Source organism: Macrotis lagotis, chromosome 5 (assembly GCF_037893015.1).
Source record: "Macrotis lagotis isolate mMagLag1 chromosome 5, bilby.v1.9.chrom.fasta, whole genome shotgun sequence".
NCBI classification, from domain to species: Eukaryota; Metazoa; Chordata; class Mammalia; order Peramelemorphia; family Peramelidae; genus Macrotis; species Macrotis lagotis.
Window position 1 is genome coordinate 217,073,675 of NC_133662.1, and position 19,981 is coordinate 217,093,655.

At 44.8% G+C, this 19,981-nt stretch overlaps 1 protein-coding gene across 2 annotated transcripts; it reads left to right on the plus strand.

Annotated features, from left to right (window-relative positions):
- The first annotated feature begins 1,075 nt into the window (after window positions 1-1,075).
- On the plus strand, window positions 1,076-19,619 carry MOV10 (Mov10 RNA helicase). Of its 2 annotated transcripts, XM_074188455.1 has the most exons (22): window positions 1,077-1,440; window positions 4,019-4,163; window positions 4,311-4,414; window positions 9,162-9,400; window positions 9,657-9,915; window positions 10,581-10,712; window positions 11,633-11,801; window positions 12,751-12,902; window positions 13,229-13,405; window positions 13,626-13,773; window positions 14,232-14,390; window positions 14,684-14,787; window positions 14,890-14,987; window positions 15,125-15,241; window positions 15,679-15,781; window positions 16,787-16,904; window positions 17,620-17,811; window positions 18,086-18,160; window positions 18,314-18,439; window positions 18,527-18,615; window positions 19,069-19,190; window positions 19,264-19,619. In XM_074188455.1, the coding sequence occupies exons 1-22, from the start codon at window positions 1,304-1,306 to the stop codon at window positions 19,341-19,343; spliced, it is 3,045 nt and encodes a 1,014-aa protein (XP_074044556.1). In that variant the 5' UTR covers window positions 1,077-1,303; the 3' UTR covers window positions 19,344-19,619. The 2 variants fall into 2 exon arrangements, with proteins under 2 accessions (XP_074044555.1, XP_074044556.1); XM_074188454.1 differs by having other exon boundaries at window positions 1,076-1,440; window positions 19,069-19,619.
- The last annotated feature ends 362 nt before the right edge of the window (window positions 19,620-19,981 follow it).

Genomic DNA, 19,981 nt, shown 5'->3' on the forward strand with positions numbered 1-19,981 from the left:
TCCCCGTCCTTCCTAGCTTAGGTACTGACTCCCCCACCAGGGGAGGTGACAGCGCAAGGAAAGTATTGGGAAATCCCCCAGTCTTTTCCTTGGAACTTAACTTTATCGCCAGGGATTATGTTAATATTTAGGCATTCCATTTCCCGCTCTATTTGTCATACATGGGTTAGTTTCCTTCTGACTTGGGGTCCCATGGTCCATCTTCCCGGATGAGAGGCTGAGCTGCTTGTCACTAGGGAAGGTGGAGGATACAGGCCTCTTCGAAAAAGATCGGTCTCCCTCCCAGCACATTGGGAGACCAAGAAAAGGCCAGCAGGCGCGGTCCGGGGCTCCCCAAGGGCCCCCGCCCCCCACCACCTTGGCTGGCTCATCCCTGCTCCGTCTCTCTCCCCGGCTCTCCACCCCCGCGCACATCCAGTGCCAGTTAGTTCTTGCTTGTCTTAATTTTATCTCGTCCTGAAGGACTCTGCCTGGTACTTTGCATCCTGTTCTTGTTCTCCAACTGGCGCTGATATGGCGGTTACCCACGTATTGCCCAACCGACCCGCTGCACACCCTGTCCTCAAGGAGCTTGCAGTAGTGGGGCCGCTAGTGTCCGTGGAGGAATGAACACGAGCCGGGCGCGGCTCGGGGTCCGAAGCGGGGATGGGAAGCCGGGCTGTGGGATGCAAGTCAAAAAAGTCCGTGGGGCTCCCCGGAAACTTTCACAGTTCTGGCCCCGCAAAGCATCCCGGCTTTCCCCTGCCCCAGGAGTTGAGTCTAAGAGCCGCAGGCTGGGGCTGAGCCCCGGGGATAGATGGAGGAAGGTGGGTCCCAGCGAGCTAGCGCGCTGGCCAGTCTAGACCGGACAGCTGATTCGGGCTCTGCCCTGACCTTTGCTCCCCCCCTTGTCAAATAAACTCCAGAGGCCTTGGGGTGGGGAGGGAGAGCTGGGGTGCCACGGGAGCGAGGCGCGAAGGCACCCACTCCTTCCGGGCTTATCTGGGGCCCCCCAGCCCCGCAGCGTCCCAGATTCGGGCTGGGTGCCAGGGGAGGGAGCTTGGGTGAGAGGAGGGCCCTGAGGGAGGGGTCAGGCTCCTTAGCAAAGAGTTAATGGGCGAGGGGGAGGGGAGAAGACGCCGGGAGCCGAGGAGCCAGGCTCGGGGAAGGCGGCCCAGGATGGACTAGGCTCCCGGCCGGACTCCGGAGCCCTCGCAGCCCGACTTCGGCCCCGACCTCCAGCCCCGGGACTTCCTCTTGCGCCGGGGACTTTCAGTTTCATTTCATTCCGCGCTCCGGCCCGGGCCCCTTCCGGACCGCCACGATGACCAAAAAGTTCTCCCGCGCCAAGCTCCGAGAGGCTGGCCTGAGGTTCAAGAGTTTTCTGGCCGCCCGGGGCGAGGAGCAGGAGAGCGACCGCGAGCGCCTGCGGGAGATCTACAACCAAGACTTCAAGAGCAGGTACCCCTGGGGCGCACTCGGGCTTCCTCCCCGCGGCGGCCCAAAGCCACCCAGGCGCCCCCCGCGCCCCGATCCAGCCCGTCCTGCCCGGGCCCCAGCCCCCTGGGAGCGCGCGGACCTCCCGTGGTCCTCCCCCACTGCCCCTCCCCACCCCCATCTGCCCCGCTCTAGCGCTTTGGGCAGCCCGCACCCAGCATCCAGGCTTCCCCCGCCCCCCAAGGTCGCAGGAGCCCGAGAGGAGAAGCCTCGAGCCCTGCGCCCACCCGTCCGCGGCTCGCCCGAGGAGGCTAGAGGGATTGCAAAGCGCCGGATCGATCCGGGAGAGGGGGAGAGGCAAAGCACTGAACCCCAAGGCTACCTCTGCCTCTCCGAGTTTTGAAAATGCTTTTGGACTTGAATTTTATTAAATACAGAAACAGAGTGGGGGTGGGGTGGGGACAAGGCAGCCGGGATCCATTCTCTCCCTGGGAACCTCAGCACTGGAACCGCAAAAAACGACATCGCCGGGAGACTCTCCTTTGCCCATTTCCCAGCACAGACAGAATTAGCACTTTTAAAATGCCTGCTGATTTGAATTTTATTAAACACACACACAATTATACTTAGGTAAGGTAAATCACAAGTGCCATTTGATACTGCCAAAGATTTAGAGCTTAGAAAAGGGCTCCAATCCCCTTAATTTACAGATAAAGAAACCGAGTCCAAGAGATTGAAAGTCACTAGCCAAAGGTTACACAGTGACTAAACTGGCATTAGAATTTAGGTCCTCTGATTTCTCTAGATAAAGAGTCAGAGAACTTTCTAGGAACTCTTTCTATTATCACTTCACTTTTGGACTCTAGGCCTGGTCTGTTTTGGGGTATTTATGTTTTTCCAGAACCCCTAGACCCAAATGTGGCCAAGTTAGTGCTCTCAGTACCCACTTAGTTCCCACTGGGATTAGAGTCCTTGCCTATTTGAGCCTTTTCTCTACCCCTTTGGGTGTCTTCCTTTGACTGACTGGCCATGAGGCTCTTCCTTTACAAATACTGTGGGGTCTTGGAGCCCATTCACATTCCCTTCCCCAGTTCTACTGTTTCTCTATTGTTTATTTTTCTATCTAAACCAGATCTAACCCCCCCAAAAAAAAAAACCCCTCTAATCTTTTTACCTTTGTCCTCCTTCTGCGCTACTCTGTTCTTTTAATAGTTCATTTTGCTTAGGGTCAAATTTCACAATATACATTTTCAGACTTAGACACCTGTATTTACATTCTGCTATATGAATTCCCCTAACTCTAGTCTGAGGGCCATTCCTGTGTCTCCACTGCTGGGTGATGGGAGAAGGTAATGGTTTTCTTTAGGATTTTGAGGACATAATGGTACATTAAAATCTTCTCCATTTCCACACCTAGCTGTTGTAAAAAGGAATTTGCTTCTTCCCTCCAAGACATCCTATCATTAATTAAGCACCCACTACTCACCAGTCATAGGACTTAAGGCTGGCCATACAAAGAAAGGCAAAAAAAAAAAATGACTACTTTTGAGGAGCTTAAGCCACAATGGGAGACAATATGCAAGCAACTTGTTCAAACAAGAGATAGCTACATAAATAAATAAGTAGCCTAGCAGATAGAACAATTCTATACGAGATAAATTGGCCATCATCTTAGAAGGAAAGCACTAACCAGCGTCTCAAAGAAAGTAGAAATTTATCTGAGGCTTGAAGGAAGCCAAGAGGCAAAGAATTCCAGGCATGGAGGACAGCCAGTAAAAATGCACGGAATCAGGAGAGCTGGTGTCCTGTTTAAAGAGCAACAAGGAGGCCAGTGTCCCTGAATAGGAAAGTACCTGGGGGGAGTAAGAAGACTAGAAATGTTGGAAGGGGTCAGGGTAGAAAAGTCTTTGAATGTCAAATAGGATTTTATATTTAATCCTGATCCTGGAGGTAATAGGGAATCATTGGAGTTTATAAATGGGGGGGAGGGTTATGAGGTGACAAAATTAGATTTGTATTTTAGGAAAATCACTACATTGCAGAATGGACTGGAATAGGGAGAGACTGGAGACATGAATTCAACCATATTGTAGTAAATCAGGTGTGAATGAAGTGATGAAGGTCCGTGCCAGGATGGTAATAATGTTAGAGGAGAGAAGAGAGTATCTAAGTGATGATGATGATGATGATGTTTTTGTCCTTCATTCTCAAAGAAGACATGAAGTCAGGGTGGTTATGTTATGACAAGCACATGAATTGGATTTGAGTGAGGGGTTGCTGAGTTAAGTCACCAGCTTCACTTTCTCCTCCAGAGCCATTTGGTCCAGTGTTCAGATAATGTATCAGGACCCCTGGAGATGGTCCTAGATTTGAGGCAATCAGGGTTAAGTGACTTGGCTAAGGTCACACAGCTAGTAAGTGTCAAGTGTCTGAGTTCAGATTCAAACTCTTGTCCTTCTGACTACAAGGCCAGTGCTATCTACTGCAACACCTAGCTGTATGAGTATTATGAAGATAGAATAGACAGGACTTGGCAACATATTGGATCCTTAGATGACCCTTCCTATACTGGACCCTAACCTCACCTACTCTCATTTCCTAGTCTTAGGACCTGTAGTAGCCATGGGGAGCAGGGGAACTTTGAAGATCCTGTGCCTACCTTCTCCTCCATGCTCTATGGGATGCGCTTCTATGGGCAAGCTAAGGTCACCAAAGATAAAGTCAAATTTTGCAAGGTGAATCACAAGGTGAGACAATGAAATCCTCTTACCTAAATTCATCCTTTAATATCCCACCTCATATCCTTAGGAGGAGGGAGGGAAGGGAAAGTTTAAGGAGGAGAGATCTTAATGGTGCTTCTTCTCTTGACTGATTTTCTTCTTCCCTGCCCACAGAAGAAGAAGAAGAAAGTGAAACAGGAAGACAAAGTTTTCAGGGAGATCAAACCTCCAGGAGCCAAGAAGACAAAATCCCAACTGGCAAAGATCTTTCAAGATCGGTATGTAGGAGTTGGAAACAGTGTCTAGAGATGAGAGATGATAAGGACCAAGGACTGCTGGGTGGGCAAGTTCTGTAGTTCAAATCTGCCCTGTCTTCCTCTTTTTGGTTTCTTATCTTGGACAGCTTCCAGGTTGGAAGAAATAAATTACTGAGGGATGAGATTTTCTCTTTTAATCTTCTCTCTTCCTTGCTTTCCCCTCCTCTTCCTAAAATGATATAAAAGTGAATGAGAGGAGATGAGAGTGGTTTGCCTCTGAGATAGAGTTTTTTCTAGGAGGAGGAAAAAAGCTGTTGGGACAAATCAGAGCTTACTTCCTGCCAGCTTTCCCACCTTAAGTGGCAGAGAGGTGAGCCCCAAGGGGCTTTAATAAGGGGCTCCATTACCTCAAAGAGATCAGGAACAATCAGGTGGGGAATTGATGGGAACTCTGGGACTTAAGTCCTTAAGCAAGGTCACCAAGGACATGAAACCTCCTTTGTAGGTGACATATATCACAAATAAAATTGATAAAAGACTTAAGGAAGTGAAATCTGAGCATATTGATTTACTAATAAGGATTAGTTAGTTCAACAAATTGAATCCAAGGTCCCTCAATAGACTTAGGGTCTTCGAGTGGCAGTTATCAAAACTTTCTTATAATCAGTAATGAGGAGCAAATCGGGTTAAATGATCTCAAGCAACAAAGACATTCCTTCTTGTTGATTGGTTAAAGTGTGACAGTACCAGAGGGTGTTAACCACAAATTATGCTAACTAACCACAAGTTATTCCAGAACATTTTATAGTTTTACTATCCAATTTTCCACAAATTAATGTGAGGAAAAATTTAGGAAAAATAGAAATTTTAAGTCACTAAATGGATATTATTCACAAGTTGGAGTCAGTTTGATTCTTTCAATTCCCTTTGATTATTGGGCAATCAATCTATTCTTCATGGATCACATCCAATGTCAATTGCTAAAAGTTTGTTGTACAGTCACAACCAATATCTTGGGCCATCATCAGATTGTTAAGAATTAATTCTGAGCAAGTTTTAGTATACTAAGTAATACAATCTCTATTAACACAAAGCAAAAATAAATTATGAAGTCTAGAAAAGTGAGTGCCTATTTGATCATAGTTGTAAAACCAAGAAGAGGGTTCTACCATAGGGCTATCTGCATCTTGCTTTAACAGTTGGGTTTGTAATATAACCTGTTGCATTTTGTGTACTTTTTACAATCTCTGGTGTTGGATTAATATGTAAACAACAGGATGACTGGAGATGGCCTCTCTTTGTAAAGGAAGCACATGGTTATGACTATATTAAGACTCCTCAAGAGCAAAGACTGACCTGAAGTCATAACAGGAGAAAAACTCTTGCTTTGATTTAAGGTTTGAGTCATATTTAAAAGTCAGTCATGTATTAGAGTTATACATTATTACATATGGCAAAAGCCAGACTCAGAATTAAACAGGAGGGAAAATTTCTTGTTCACAAAGAAAAATATTACAATGGGTGAAATGAGTCAATTAGAAAACAGTCCCACAAGATTTTAACTTAAGTAGCAAAATTTCATCTTATTACAGCTTAGAGCCTGATTATTAATTTTCTTCTGTTTTAATAACAGTTAACCATAAGCCAATTTAAGGACATTTCATTTATCTTTCATTTATAAATTAAGAATTATTACATTCTGGAGTTTTCACACATGTACAAGGAATACTTGCTCATACATTTAGTGAATAGTTATATATTGATGTAAATTTATTAGCAGATAAAATTTCATAATTCTCATAGATGGAACCCACTTGTCATTATAACAAACTTGTCAGTTTTCCTACTTTGGTTGGGAGGTCTTCAAGGTCCTCAAACTTCCATTCTTCAGACTCTCCCAATATGTGGTTAGTAGGGTCAATCCAATCTTATGATGGAATCCAAACAGGAAGTCTATCACAGACAAGGCTAACTTAAGGGATTTTGTTAATTTTGTCTCCCTACAGGAAATTTAAAGCAAACACACCCTATTAAATATTACTTCAGTATATTTGCTTTAAAGTCAATAATTATGAATAAAGAGGTGAGAGGTTAAGATTTGTTTTCCAACATTTCAATTGCATTATTTTAATAGCTCAAAAAAAATTACTTTTTCTATAGGCATTGCTTATATTTCCTCAATTAGAAACCGTTCTTATACTTAATAAGATTTATATTATAGTGCCAGGCACTATAATAAGTATTTTATAATCATATTATTCTCATTACAGCCCTGCTAGGTAGATGTTATTATTATTAGTCTTCTCAAGACTTTTTTCTTTCCTTTTAAATCACCCAAAGACCCAAATCAACACTTGCAGATACCTTTAGAGGGTGGACTTGTGACACATCATACCCTATCCTGAGGCTTAAGATGATGAAGAAGGGCAAAGAGGATGGGCATGTGACAGGCAGAAGTTACATATTAAAAGAGAAAAAGGATGCTTAATGTCTAAAAAGTATAACCATTTACATCAGTCACGTAGTTGGCAGTTATTAAGACCTTTTGTAATACTAAGTCAACTGGGAGGAGGTACTGAAGAAAACATTCAGTATTTGTCAGAGGCATTTCTCTAAAAGTTTGTAAAATATTTCTTAATTTCAATAGACTCAAACCTACTCAAATCCTTTTCCAAGTTGTATATTTTTTTCTTCACATTAAGCTCCACTCATATGATCAATATAAAGACACTCTTTCTTCAGTTTTCTACTTAATTTCCTCCTTTCTCTGCTTTCTTAAACCTCTCTTTTCATGGTCAAGAAAAAGTTTAAGTGCCAAAGAAATTTAAACTATAAACTGCTTTCTCTTATCAGTCAACCACCTTCCTTCCTTGCAATAAATCTGTCATAATCCAGGGAAAGAGTGATAAGAAGTCTAAGCATTGTTTTCATGTAACTTTTTATCAGCTAATGTTTCAGTCACAAATTTATTGTCTAGTTATATTACAATGTCATAAATTCCATCAGATTGGAACAAAGATTCCTCTCTGAGTTTCTTGTCTGACTTCTTAACAGAGATAGAAATGCAGAGAGATGGAGACAAAAAGTATGAATCTTTTTGAAGACTTCTAAAAGAAGCTCCTCAAAAATTTTCACTTTTTTTTTACATTCTTTTTCTTTTGACCGATCAGGACACAAGAAGACATTGGTTTGATTTACACAAAACAGAGATAGCATAAAACAGACATGCAGCTGTACTTGCTGGCAAAGTTCCTCTCTTTTACCTTCCATTGAAATCATAAAAAAAAAAAGTCAGTGGGAGATAAGAAAGAAAAAAGCCCTGTCAATATGTTAGAGTGCACAATTTTCTAAAAGCTATATCAAAAATTTTCATTTGCCATAATTGAAAGTCCCTTCTTTGGGTCAGATCTAGATCTTTTTATTTATTTTATTTTATTTTTTTATTTTTTTTTTAGGTTTTTGCAAGGCAATGAGGTAATTATGAAGTGTCTGAGGCCGGATTTGAACTCAGGTCCTCCTGACTCCAGGGCCAGTGCTGTATCCACTATGCCATCTAGCCACCCCTATATCTTTTTAAAATAAGTTTAGACGAGTCTTTATACAGTTAAGTCATCCCCTTCTGAATAGGAAGTTTCCCCTGTTCTCATGGCAATAAGAACTTCCCTAAGGGGATATTCATATGAAGATTTTAGACTAAATGTCACAATTTAATAGTTTACTTTAAAAAAAAATCATTCTTGATTGAACTAGGAGCTTCCCCTGGTTCCAAAATAATTGAAATTTTTTCAGGGGATTTCCTTTAGAATTCCTTTCAGTGTGCTACTTGCTAACCGACTGCATCCCATTATTGCCTAAAGTGCCTTCCCATGGTTTTATTCCTTTAAGAGTCTCCTCTGCTGAAGTAGATGCTTACCTTAGATTTGAAAATTAAGATTGTAGTCAAGGTGGGGATCCAAACTCCATCCACCCTTGTAGAAGTCCTTTGGTGCACTCTATGGAGTTCTGAGAGGTTTTCTCTGGCTAGGGTCTGTCTCTCAACCTCCTGGCTGACTCGCCCAAACAATCTCAAATAAAATTGATGAAGAGACTGAAAAAGTGAAATCTGACCATATGGATTTATTAACATAACATATTGCATAACAAATTGGATCCCAGGCCCTTCAGTAGGTGCAAGGTCTTTAAATGGCATGAGGAACAAAATCATGTTATGGGATCTTGAGCAACAAAGGTGTTTCTTCTTTCTGATTGGTCAAACCATGAAGTACTATAGCATACTAGCCACAAGTTATACCAACCAACTACAAGTTGTACCACAATGTTTTGTGGTTGCACTATCCAATTTCCCAGAATAATGTGAGCAAAATTTTTACAGGATTATAGAATTTTTAAGTCACCGAGTAGATGTTATTCATAAGACAGAATCGGTTTGGTTCTTTCACAGATGAACACTCATTTAACCTGTATTTTTTTTTTAGTATGATCTCTTTTTTTTAATTTTTTTTTTTTGTAAGGCAAATGGGGTTAAGTGGCTTGCCCAAGGCCACACAGCTAGGTAATTATTAAGTGTCTGAGACCGGACTTGAACCCAGGTACTCCTGACTCCAGGGCCGGTGCTTTATCCACTGCACCACCTAGCCGCCCTTTTAGTATGATTTCTAAGGAGGGCATTGTCCTCTTCCCTTACTCTCTCAGGATTCTACCCCTGCCACCTTTCCCTCTCTCCTTCCCAACCTCACACAATCATCAGACATCACTTTTCTTCTTCCAGGACTGAATACAGTCGTGGGAAACATGGTGTGGACGTGGAGGCTGAAGGAGTCAAAAGTGGCCGAGATGGGCAACTCGTTATTCACCTGAATTTGGATCAGAAGGTGATATTGACCCTGAGACTTCAGAATGGGGGAAATTATCCAGTCAACTTGCTCCGTATCATTCCACTTTGCCGGGTCTCCCAGTTTACTTTCAAGTCAGAGATCCAAGGAGATGTGCCGATCACACTTCATCCTGGTGAGGGGGGTGTGGCAAAAGGACTTCTTGATTGGGAAGAGGTCTCTGCTCTAGGGAAAGGTTTTCAAGAGACCCTTGATAGGGACGAGATGATCTTGCAGGGGAGGAGCCATCTGTTTGTTGGGGAGAGTGGCTTTCAAAGACAGGGTGTCTGGTTAAGGTGGGAGTAGGGTGTCACTGATGGCAGATCTGATATGAAGGAAGACCCTCAGTTGGTGGTGCCACCTCATACATTCAAAATATCCTCCCCCCCCAGGTGACTTTCATGAGCTCCATGTCCATTGTCAGACTGATTATGTGGGCTATTACCCTGCAACGGTGCTGTGGGAGCTGCAGGGACCTTTGGGATCAAGAATAGAGGTGCCAACTATCTTCCACATTGCCCGATTCCTTGCTGTTGTGGCCCGGAGCCCCTTGGCTGAACTACTGAAACCTACAGCTCCCTACCGGCGCAGCCGGCTTACACCACACCCTGCTTTAACCAGCAGGGTGGAAGATGGGGAGAGACCTGACAGGTAACAACCACCTCTTCAGGGGTAGAGATTTCCCAACCAACTCCCTGTCTCCTGGGATGGAGAAGCCAAAAGTCAGTTGTGTATTTATCACTGCTAATTTTCTCATGGTCTATTACAAGCTATTTTAAACTCTGACTTTCAATTTTTTTCATTTTTAAAGTGGAGATAATGACTAGCTATTAACTGTTACTGAGCTGGTGCAGGCAATGCTTATTTTAGACATGTTTTTTTTTTTTTTTGCAAGGCAATGGGGTTAAGTGGCTTACCCAAGGCCACACAGCTAGGTCATTATTAAGCATCTGAAGCCAGATTTGAACTCAGGTACTCCTGACTCCAGGGCCGATACTCTATCCACTGAGCCACCTAGCTGTCCCGGCAATGCTTATTTTAGACAGGTAGTACAGTGGACAGTGTTGGACCTGCAGAAAGGAAGACTGAAGTTTGAGGCAAACTAGCTAGGTGACCTCTCTGTCTGAGGTTCCTTATCTATAAAACAGATGATAATTATATCTAACTTGGGGATATTGGTGAGGAGAGGACTAAATTAATTGAAGTGCTTTGCAAACCTTACATTGCAATGGGAATGCTAACTACTATTTCAGAAGAAGGATTAATTAATCCATGGTGGTTGTCTTATTATGATATCTTTTCCCTTATCCCTGCAGGGGTCAGGGATATGACCTGGAGATGACCTTGGGTCTTCAAAAGTACCAATGCCCAAGCAACCTAAAGCAGCTGCTTCCACAACTCCTGAAGTCAAACACTTTCAGCCATCATAATGATGTGGCTAAGATTCAGTATGTACCTAACTCTCCAATCCCAGCCTCACTGCCCCCCACCCCCACCCAAATTTATCTATTTAGTTCAGTTCTGCTTCATTATTCTCTTTCCTTTTTTGCTCCCTCAAGACCCATCTCCCCAGAAGTCATGTGTATTCTTACCACTCCTTTCACCTCCATTTTTTCCCTCTTGGTGGAATTTGAGTCTTTAAGAACCAGTTGGGAAATAGCATTAAGAGGTCCAGAATAAAGGTATAGGGTAGAGTTCTCATGGAGGAATTTATGTAAAGACATGAAAAAGAATGACACAGTATAAGAAGAAAGACATGGATAGATTGTGAGTGACAGCAATGAAGGATGTAGCCAGATTGACAGATGGGTTCCACCCAGGTATTTAAAATGGGAAAGCATAATGCCTGGGTATGGGGAAGAAGCAACTGCTGTATGGCTAAGGCCCCCTTAATGGAAAGGGAGCCCAGACCTTGCTGTCAGAATACCTGGGGTGGACACCCAACTCTGCAAGCTACTAGACTTCATTGAGCCTCCATTTCCCTTATCTCTAAAACTGGAATAATAAAACTTGTGCTATCTCAATTGGTTGCTGAGAGTATCAAATGGGATAGTATATAGAGTAAACCTTAAAGTGTCATATAGACATAGGCTCTTGTTATTAATGTTACCACCCCCTCCCTCCCAACTATATTCTTCTTGCTACTCCTCTACCACTTTCTTACTACTTGTCTGATGTTGATGAGGTTTCTTGGAATCCCTGAACCTCAGTTTCCTAAGCTATAAAATGAGAGGTTTGGATGAAATGGCCTCTTTCAGTTTCTATTATTCTACTCCTCTCTTCTGCCTCTTGTACCTAAGGCTGCAATCTGGAGGGGCTAGAAGATATTGGAGGGGGGGAGGCTGATATATCCTGCCTTCTATCCTAGAAGCCGACTGGAGACCACACTAAGTTGGAGGAATTATGAGGAGAAGTTTCGCCTGCTTCTACACCTGGAAGAGATGCAGATGGAGCAAGACATCCGCCACTATGACCTGGAGTCTGTCCCCATGATCTGGGACCCAAAGGACCGACACCCCCCACTCCTCACCTTGGAGGTCAGATTTTTGTGATAGGGTCAAGTGAAAGTGGGTAAGCAGAGAAGGATTTCTGCCCTGGAGGTTCCTTAGCCAGTACAAGAGAAAGTAGGGAGGTAGAGAGGGAAGGCTTGGATCTCCGTCCTGTAGATTGCCAATCAGTAAGTACAAAGGAAAGTACATTCATGTATTTTATTTAAGCACACTGATAACCGCACATCATGCAGATTAACCTAGAAACAAGTGTGGAATAATATAGTGCAAATATAATTGTGAAATAATGATTACAGATACACAGAATAAAAGAATGTTGTAGGGAGTGAAAATGGGTAGAATTAGGGAGAATTTCCTAAATATGAGCAGGGTTTTAAAGCTCAAGCACAAATGAAGAGTGGAAGATGGTGTTAGACCTAATTGTTAAGTCATTTTTCACTATGTCTGACTCTCTGGGACCCCATTTGGGCTTTTCTTGGCAGAAATACTAGAAAGGTTTGCTATTTCCTTCTCCAGCTCATTTTACAAATTAAGAACTGAGGCAAATAGGGTTAAATGACTTGCCCGGGGTCATTCATCTAAGAAGTATCTGAGGTCAGATTTGAACTCAGGAAGATGAGTCTTGCTGGTGCCAGGCTCTGCACTTATCTATTGTACCACCTAATTGCCTTTGTACTCTAAGAAAAGGATTGGGGAGAGGTAGAAATAAGGCTTATCAGGGCAGTTAGGTGGCATGGTGAATGGATCACTGGCCCTGGAATCAGGAGGACCTGAATTCAAATCCCACCTCAGACACTTAATAATTACCTAGCTGTGTGACCTCGGGCAAATCACTTAACTTCATTGCCTTGCAAAAATCCAAAGAAAAAAAATAAGGCTTATGAAGGCAAGACAATTTCAGCAACTTAGCTAAGAAGCCAGAATTCTGTAACTACCCTTGTTCCCCAAATCACTTCCAATTGCTTTTTCTCACCAGGTTCCTGGAGTAGCTGAGAACCGTCCTTCTGTGCTTCGAGGGGATCACTTATTTGCTATCCCAACCTCAGACCAGGGCCAGGACGTGATCACCTATAAGGGCTACGTGCATAGGGTGGAGTTGGATCGGGTCAAATTGAGCTTCTCTCCAGGGTAAGGGGGAAGGAATGAGGAAGTCTGGTATTAAATGGTGGGAATGGGAGCAGGATTTCTTTTCATCCTGGGTCCTGGGGAAGTAAAATTAGGGAAATAAATGGACTTCTTCACAGATGAAGTAGGTGAGGGGGAAGCTGGAGCTATAACAAAGGTCTTTTTCTTAGCTTGAGATCAGAGTTAGAAAAACCAAGTTAAGTCTGAACTTCTCTCAATGGAGATGTGGGAGTTTTTTTAAAAAAAATCCTGGGAAAAATAGAGGGAAGAGGTGTAGTGTTCATCTAAATCTTGTGTGACCCCTGATTGATTCTTTTACTCTTTTCTAGACTCCTAGACCGGTTTGTGAATGGGATGACTTTTAAGGTGACCTTCACCTTCAACCGGCAACCCCTTCGAGTCCAACACCGGGCCTTGGGATTGGCAAAGACCCACATGCTGGAGCCACTGCTGTTTCCTTCTTACCCCAGTGTGGTCCCACTCCTGCCTCCCAAATTTCAGCTTTCGTGAGCGTCTTGGGTTGTGGGGATACAGAGGGAGGGATATTGGGACTGCTGAGCTTGGGGGATAAAGTTGGGGGAAGGACTAGAAATAGAGAGAAACAGAAGGGAAAATGGGGAGGAGGTGCATCTTATCCAGAGTTTAAGAGCCTTGGATTTCAAGAGTCCACCAAAAGAAAGGTGTCAACCCCACATACCTGCCCTCCCGGTCTTATCTTTCCCCAAGGCTATATGACCGGAATCTGGAGTCCAATCCTGAACAGCTGCAAGCCGTGAGGCACATAGTTATGGGGACCTCCCGCCCCACTCCCTACATCATCTTTGGACCTCCAGGGACTGGAAAGACTGTCACCTTGGTGGAGGCTATTAAGCAGGTCTGGGTCCTGCTAGAACAATCTCCTCCTAGAGACTTTCAACCTCTGTTGAATTCTTGCCACCCCATCTTTGGTTCCCAAGATTTTGGCGCCCCCTCCAGGCTCCTGAAGTGAATGCCCTTGAACTATCTAGGGAAGGGATTGTAATGGGGAGGGTCCCATCAGGTTACATGGCACCTGTCCTGGCACATTCTCAGGATCTCAGCCCACTGATAAGGGTCTCCAGGAGCTCTTGTACTGCTCTTCCTCCCTTCAAAACAGACCCTATTCTTCCAAAAAACAAGAAAATGCTCACCAAATTTTAATTCTTCATAGGTCATAGGGCAAGCGTATCTTTGCCCTTGGGGAAACTCAGACCTGGAAAAATTAAAAAAAAAACTGGATCTGTGCTCTCTCTCTCACTCTACCCCCCTGGGGGTCTGGGGTTGGGGAGTTTTTGAAGAATACTGCACCCCCAGGTGGTGAAGCTCCTGCCAAATGCCCATGTCCTGGCCTGTGCCCCGTCCAACTCTGCAGCTGACCTGCTATGTAAGAATCTCCGGCCCCATTTATCCAGTTCCATCTACCGCCTCCTAGCACCCAGTCGGGACATCCACTTTGTGCCTGAGGAAATCAAGGTGACTGGGATGGGACTGGCGATTGAGAAGGAGTCTGGGACATCCTGGGAGGAGGAAAGTAAGGTGGACAGAAGTCTTATGAGAGTTAGAACTAAGCATATAGACTGGCCTTTATTTTATGACTGAGGAAACTGAGTCCCAGGGAGATTAGATTTCTTCTTGTCTATGTCCCATAAGTAGTAGGTCCTGGAGTCCAATAGAAGGAGGCAGATATCATCAGTTCAGAAGAGCTAGGGGTGACAGTGGGGAAGACAGGCTGACCCTAAGCTTACCCTACCTGATCCTCCCTCTAGTCCTGCTGTAATTGGGACCCACAGAAAGGGATGTACATTTACCCTGCCAAGAAGAAGCTGCAGAAATACCGAGTTCTCATCACCACTCTTGTCACTGCTGCCAGGTAAGGTGTGTGTGTGTGTGTGTGTGAGAGAGAGAGAGAGAGAGAGAGAGAGAGAAAAGGAGGTGTTGGTTGACTGAAGTTTGACCCACTTGATATCCCCAGGTTGGTGTCAGCTGAGTTCCCTTCTGGTCATTTCACACATGTCTTCATTGATGAGGCTGGTCATGCTGTGGAACCAGAGTGCCTTGTGGCTATAGCAGGTGAGAATACTGGGGGTGAGATGAGGGGCCATGGAAACAGGATGCAAGGTCCTGGACAATCAGCTGGGAAGCTCTCCCTTTGCTTAGCCCTGAAAATTTCCCAGATTTCACCATTCTATTGCCTCTATATTCTTCAGGATTACTGAACATTAGGGACCAGTTGTCCATCCCAGATGGACAACTGGTCCTGGCTGGAGATCCCCAGCAGTTGGGGCCTGTGTTACGATCCTCCCTCGCTCAGAAACATGGGCTGGGTAAGTAGGCATGATTGGGAGAATATTTCGATATGATGAATCTAAGATCTTAATGTGGGCCTGCCTTCTGATGACTTTATAAATCCTAACATTATCTCCAGCTCCTGTTGCCTGACTCATAAGTGAAGTGATGCCAAATTCCTAGCAAGTGGTCATATAATCTGTGTGTGTGTGTGTGTGTGTGTGTGTGTGTGTGTGTGTAAGGGGGAGAATGGACTCACTTGATTTCCCTTCTCCATATGACAATTCCTGATACATGAAGAGAGTTATCATGTTCCCTCCAAGCCTCCAGCAAAGGGATCTTAGGTTTTCTGAGGAAATGGACCACCACAAGAAAACAAAGCACCTCATGCCTTCCCTTCTCCCCAATAATTTAGGAATAACCTCTTCCCTATCCCATCACAGCTCACCAGTATCCCTAAATGATCCTCACACAGGTGTTTCTCTACTGGAACGGCTTCTGAAATACAACCCTCTGTACAAGAAGGGGCCCCAGGGGTATAACCCTCAGCTGGTTACCAAGTTATTACGCAACTACAGGTATCTCCTCCAAGATTCACTGCTTCCCTTCTCTCTTCACTAAACCTCACCTCCTTTCTACCACAATCTCTTTCTGTTGATCTCTTAACTGTCTTTCCACAAAAATAATCATAACCAACATATCATTTGAGCACTTTATAAACCATAAAACTTTCATCACTACTATCTCATTTAGTCCTTGTAGCCATTTGGTGAGATTGTGAGAATACCCATCATTATCTCCATTTAGCAGATGGAAAAACAGACAATGTTAAATGATTTGCCCATATAGCTAATAAGCACGACAATGAGGACAATAATACCGGCCTTCTGACTTCTATCTTGCTTAGTGCTTTTTTCCTACTCAAAATACTTCCTACTGGCCCAGGCATGGGAACAACTGTTGTCATATGATTGCTCCTGAAAGGCCCCCCGCCTCCAGTCAGTGGAGGTACATGTTCCCATTTATCCATTTCAGGAGAATAGAGAGGTTAGAAAAGGGATTATATTAGAAGATTTAACCATGTCACATGGGATTTATGAGGAACCAATCATGAGGTACAAAAGTGAAAAATAGTTCCTGCCCCTAAGGAGCTTACAGTCTAATGGGGGAATTGGGCACATACATAGCTAAGTATGAACACACATTAATATATGATGGCCAATGGAGTAGGCATGAGGGGCCATCATGGACGCAATGGTGGCTCATGGCACATAAGCCAAGTCTTCAAGAGTGAAGGTGAGGAAGGAATGTATTCCAGTTACAGGGAAGTCTTAAGCAAGTGAATCCTTGAATGCATGAAGACAGGAGGGTGTAGTTCTCTGGCCAAAGTATAATGAGTTGAAGTAGAAATAATGACTTGGAAAAGGGTGGAGTTAGATGGTGCAAGATTTTAAATGTTAGGGTTTTTTAAGTGATTTTGAGTCAGACCTGTGCATTAGGACAACTCATTAAAAGACTGATCGTGTTCCTGACCTATGCCTTCATTTCCTTTCCTCTGTCTCCCTTCCCTCATCGATTCCCAGGTCTCACCCTGACATCCTGTTTATCCCTAATAATCGGTACTATGATGGTGAACTACAGGCCTGTGCTGATCAAATGGACAGAGAACGATACTGTCGTTGGGAAGGGCTGCCTCACCAGGTTGGCGGGGGTGAAGGATGGTTTCTAGAAGAAGAGGGTTGGGCAACGTCACTCAGATTGTCTTCATCTGTGAAAAGCATATCGACTGTTTCTTTGGATTTTTTTTTTTTTTTAGTTTTTGCAAGGCAATGGGCTTAAGTGACTTACTGAAGGTCACACAGCTAGGTAATTGTTAAGCTTCTGAGGTCGGATTTGAACTCATGGTTCTCCTGACTCCAAGGCTGGTGCTCTATTCCACTGTGCCACCTAGCTGCCTCTTCTTTGGATTTTTGTTACAAAGGAAATTTTTTATGGGGAAGGTGTTGGAGTTTCTCATTAAGTAAACTTATTTTTGCCAATTTGGGTCTGCACCTACTTTGCAATTGAGTCTTAGTGAGTTATTAAAGACTAGAACTTAGCTCTTCCTGATTCTAGGCTAGTTTTCTTATAATAAGGCTTGCTTCTCACCAGAAAGGAGCAACTCAATAGGAAGCAAATATTCAGGAATCAAAGCATGTATAGGGTCTTGGGGGGGGGGGTGTAGGGAGAGTATCTCCAATTCCTTTTCAGCCCTGATGAGAGATGTAGTCACCCTGTCTTGGTCAAAGAACTATTTTTGAAGGCAGAAAATATTCACTTAGTCCTGGGTGCAACATCTCTGCAATTTGTCCCAGTGATGGGGAGAGAAGGCAGGACTAATTTGGGTTGATTTCATTCCATTCACTCCTTACTCCAGGGCTTCCCAATCATCTTTCATGGTGTGATGGGCAAGGATGACCGTGAAGAAAACAGCCCATCCTTCTTCAACTCAGAGGAGGCAGCTACAGTTGTTTCCTACCTGAAGAAGCTTCTCACCCCATCACCTAAGAAAGGGCAAGGCCGACTGAGCCCCCAGCATGTGGGAGTTATTTCCCCATACAGGAAACAGGTTAGACCTCAAACCCCAGCAGGGTGAACTGAGCTTCCTAGAAGCAAAGCCCATCTTCATGCCATATTCGCTCATGAGTCGGTAGGAAATGACTCTGCTATGGTGGCAGTTCTACGGTCCTAAACAAACTATGTGACTTCCTTTCCTAAGTCCACTAAGAAAAGTCTTAGAGCTTGAAGAGATTTGATAAAATCATCTAATCATGTATGTTCCCTGATAGATAAAGAGATGGAGACTCGGTCAGCTAAAGTACCCACTTTTCTTTTTTTTCCAGGTGGAAAAGATCTACCAGTGTATCAACAAGCTGGATAAGGAACTTCGGGGACTTGACAACATCAAGGATTTGAAGGTGACAACCTTTCTGATCCTCACCTTCGTGGCTGGGTAGTTCCATTCCCTGCCCCACAGCTCAGCATTTCTACACACTCTGAGGCCTTTCCAAATGGACTGTCTGGATTTCTCATCTCTTCTCCCCTTCCTCAATCCCCCATTTCATTTGTAGGTGGGCTCCGTGGAAGAGTTCCAAGGCCAAGAGAAGAGTGTTCTTCTTGTGTCCACTGTCCGTAGCAGCCAGAGTTTTGTCCAGATGGATTTTGACTTCAATCTGGGCTTCCTCCGAAATCCCAAGGTCAGGCAGAGAGTGATGAATTTAAGGCTTGGGGAGATAGCTCTAGTCCTACCCCCCCCCAACCTTGTTCTTCCTTCCTTGTTGCAGAGATTCAATGTGGCCGTGACCCGGGCTAAGGCCCTACTTATTATCGTGGGGAACCCCCTGCTGCTGTGCCAGGATCCTGAATGGAAGATGTGAGGGACATCAGGATCTTGGAGAAGCCAAATCACAAGGCCTCCCCTATCCTCACTCATAAGTCCTTAGTCCCTTCCTCTCACAATTCCTATGGCCTAGTGGGAGCTGGAAGGGTGAAAGGAAGGGGACATTCCCCTCTACTCTGGAGTCTAGGGAAGAGGGTAGGACAGTATCAATGACATGGCAGGCAATGCAATAGCGGCTTAAGAGGGCAGCTAGGAGGCAAAGTAAATAGAGCACCATCCAAGAGGACCTGAGTTCAAATCCAGCCTGACACGTGATACACGTGATATTAACTATGTGGCCTTGGGCAAATCACTAGCCCCCCCCCATTTCCCCACAAAAAACAATCACAATCTCTGAAACTCAATTTCCCCGAGTGTCACATGAGGATAATCAAACCCTACAATGAACACAAGATGTCACTGTCCCTCCCCTCCTACTTTCCTTAGGTTTCTGGAGTTCTGTAAAGAACGCGGAGGCTACACTGGGTGCCCCTTCCCCAACCTGGAATTAGAGAAGCAGACCCTACAGCAACAACTGTGCGCCCTGAGCCTTGGCCCCTCTACCTCAGGTAAGGTCACACCCCAAGCCAAGGATCAAAGCAAACCTTTCTCTGCCCACCTGGCATTTCCTCCTTTTTCTAGAAATTCAGCCTCACGACCATGCCCCCCTGGCAAGCGGCCTTCAGGAGCAAGTGGAGCCACCTTGGAGAAATGAGCTTTGAGGAGACCTTTCTCTCTCAGCCCTAGCCCCCAGCCATCAGTCAAGCCTGTGTCGTTCCAAGCACTGAAAAGAAGAATCCCACTGAGCTACTTTCTCTTCTGGGAAGGATAAATGGTGATTGGAGGGAAAGATTTCCAGACCAAGCCATTCCCTCCTCTTCCTCTTCCCAGCTACAGATGACACATCAAGTTTGTGTTGGGGGGGTGGGGGAGAAAGGAGAAGACTCTGCAAACAATAAAATTTGTTCTCAACCATGACCTCCACAGTCCACCTCCTCAGCTTCCTGCTGGGCCAGGCTGTCCCTTCCAAAGGATGGGGTGGGACCCAGGGAAAAGGGGGCAGGGAAAGGACCGGTCCCACCTCCAAACCCTAGGGCCCCGGAGGAAGCCGGTGGGAGGTGGACCCGGAAAGCCACCCACACAGGTTTCTAATTTTAGCCACAGCCAAAGGCCACTCCCCTCCATCCCGCCTAGGCCGGCTCCGGGCCAAGACTGACCTCATTCTAAGCCCAGCCTGGGGGAAAAGGAGGGTGGTGTTCCGAGTTGCCCTACACAGCAGCCCCCCTCAGCTTGGCTGCCTCTTCTCCACAAAGGAGACCGGGAAGCTAGCTGAGTAGAGACCGGGGAAAGCAGAGGCGAG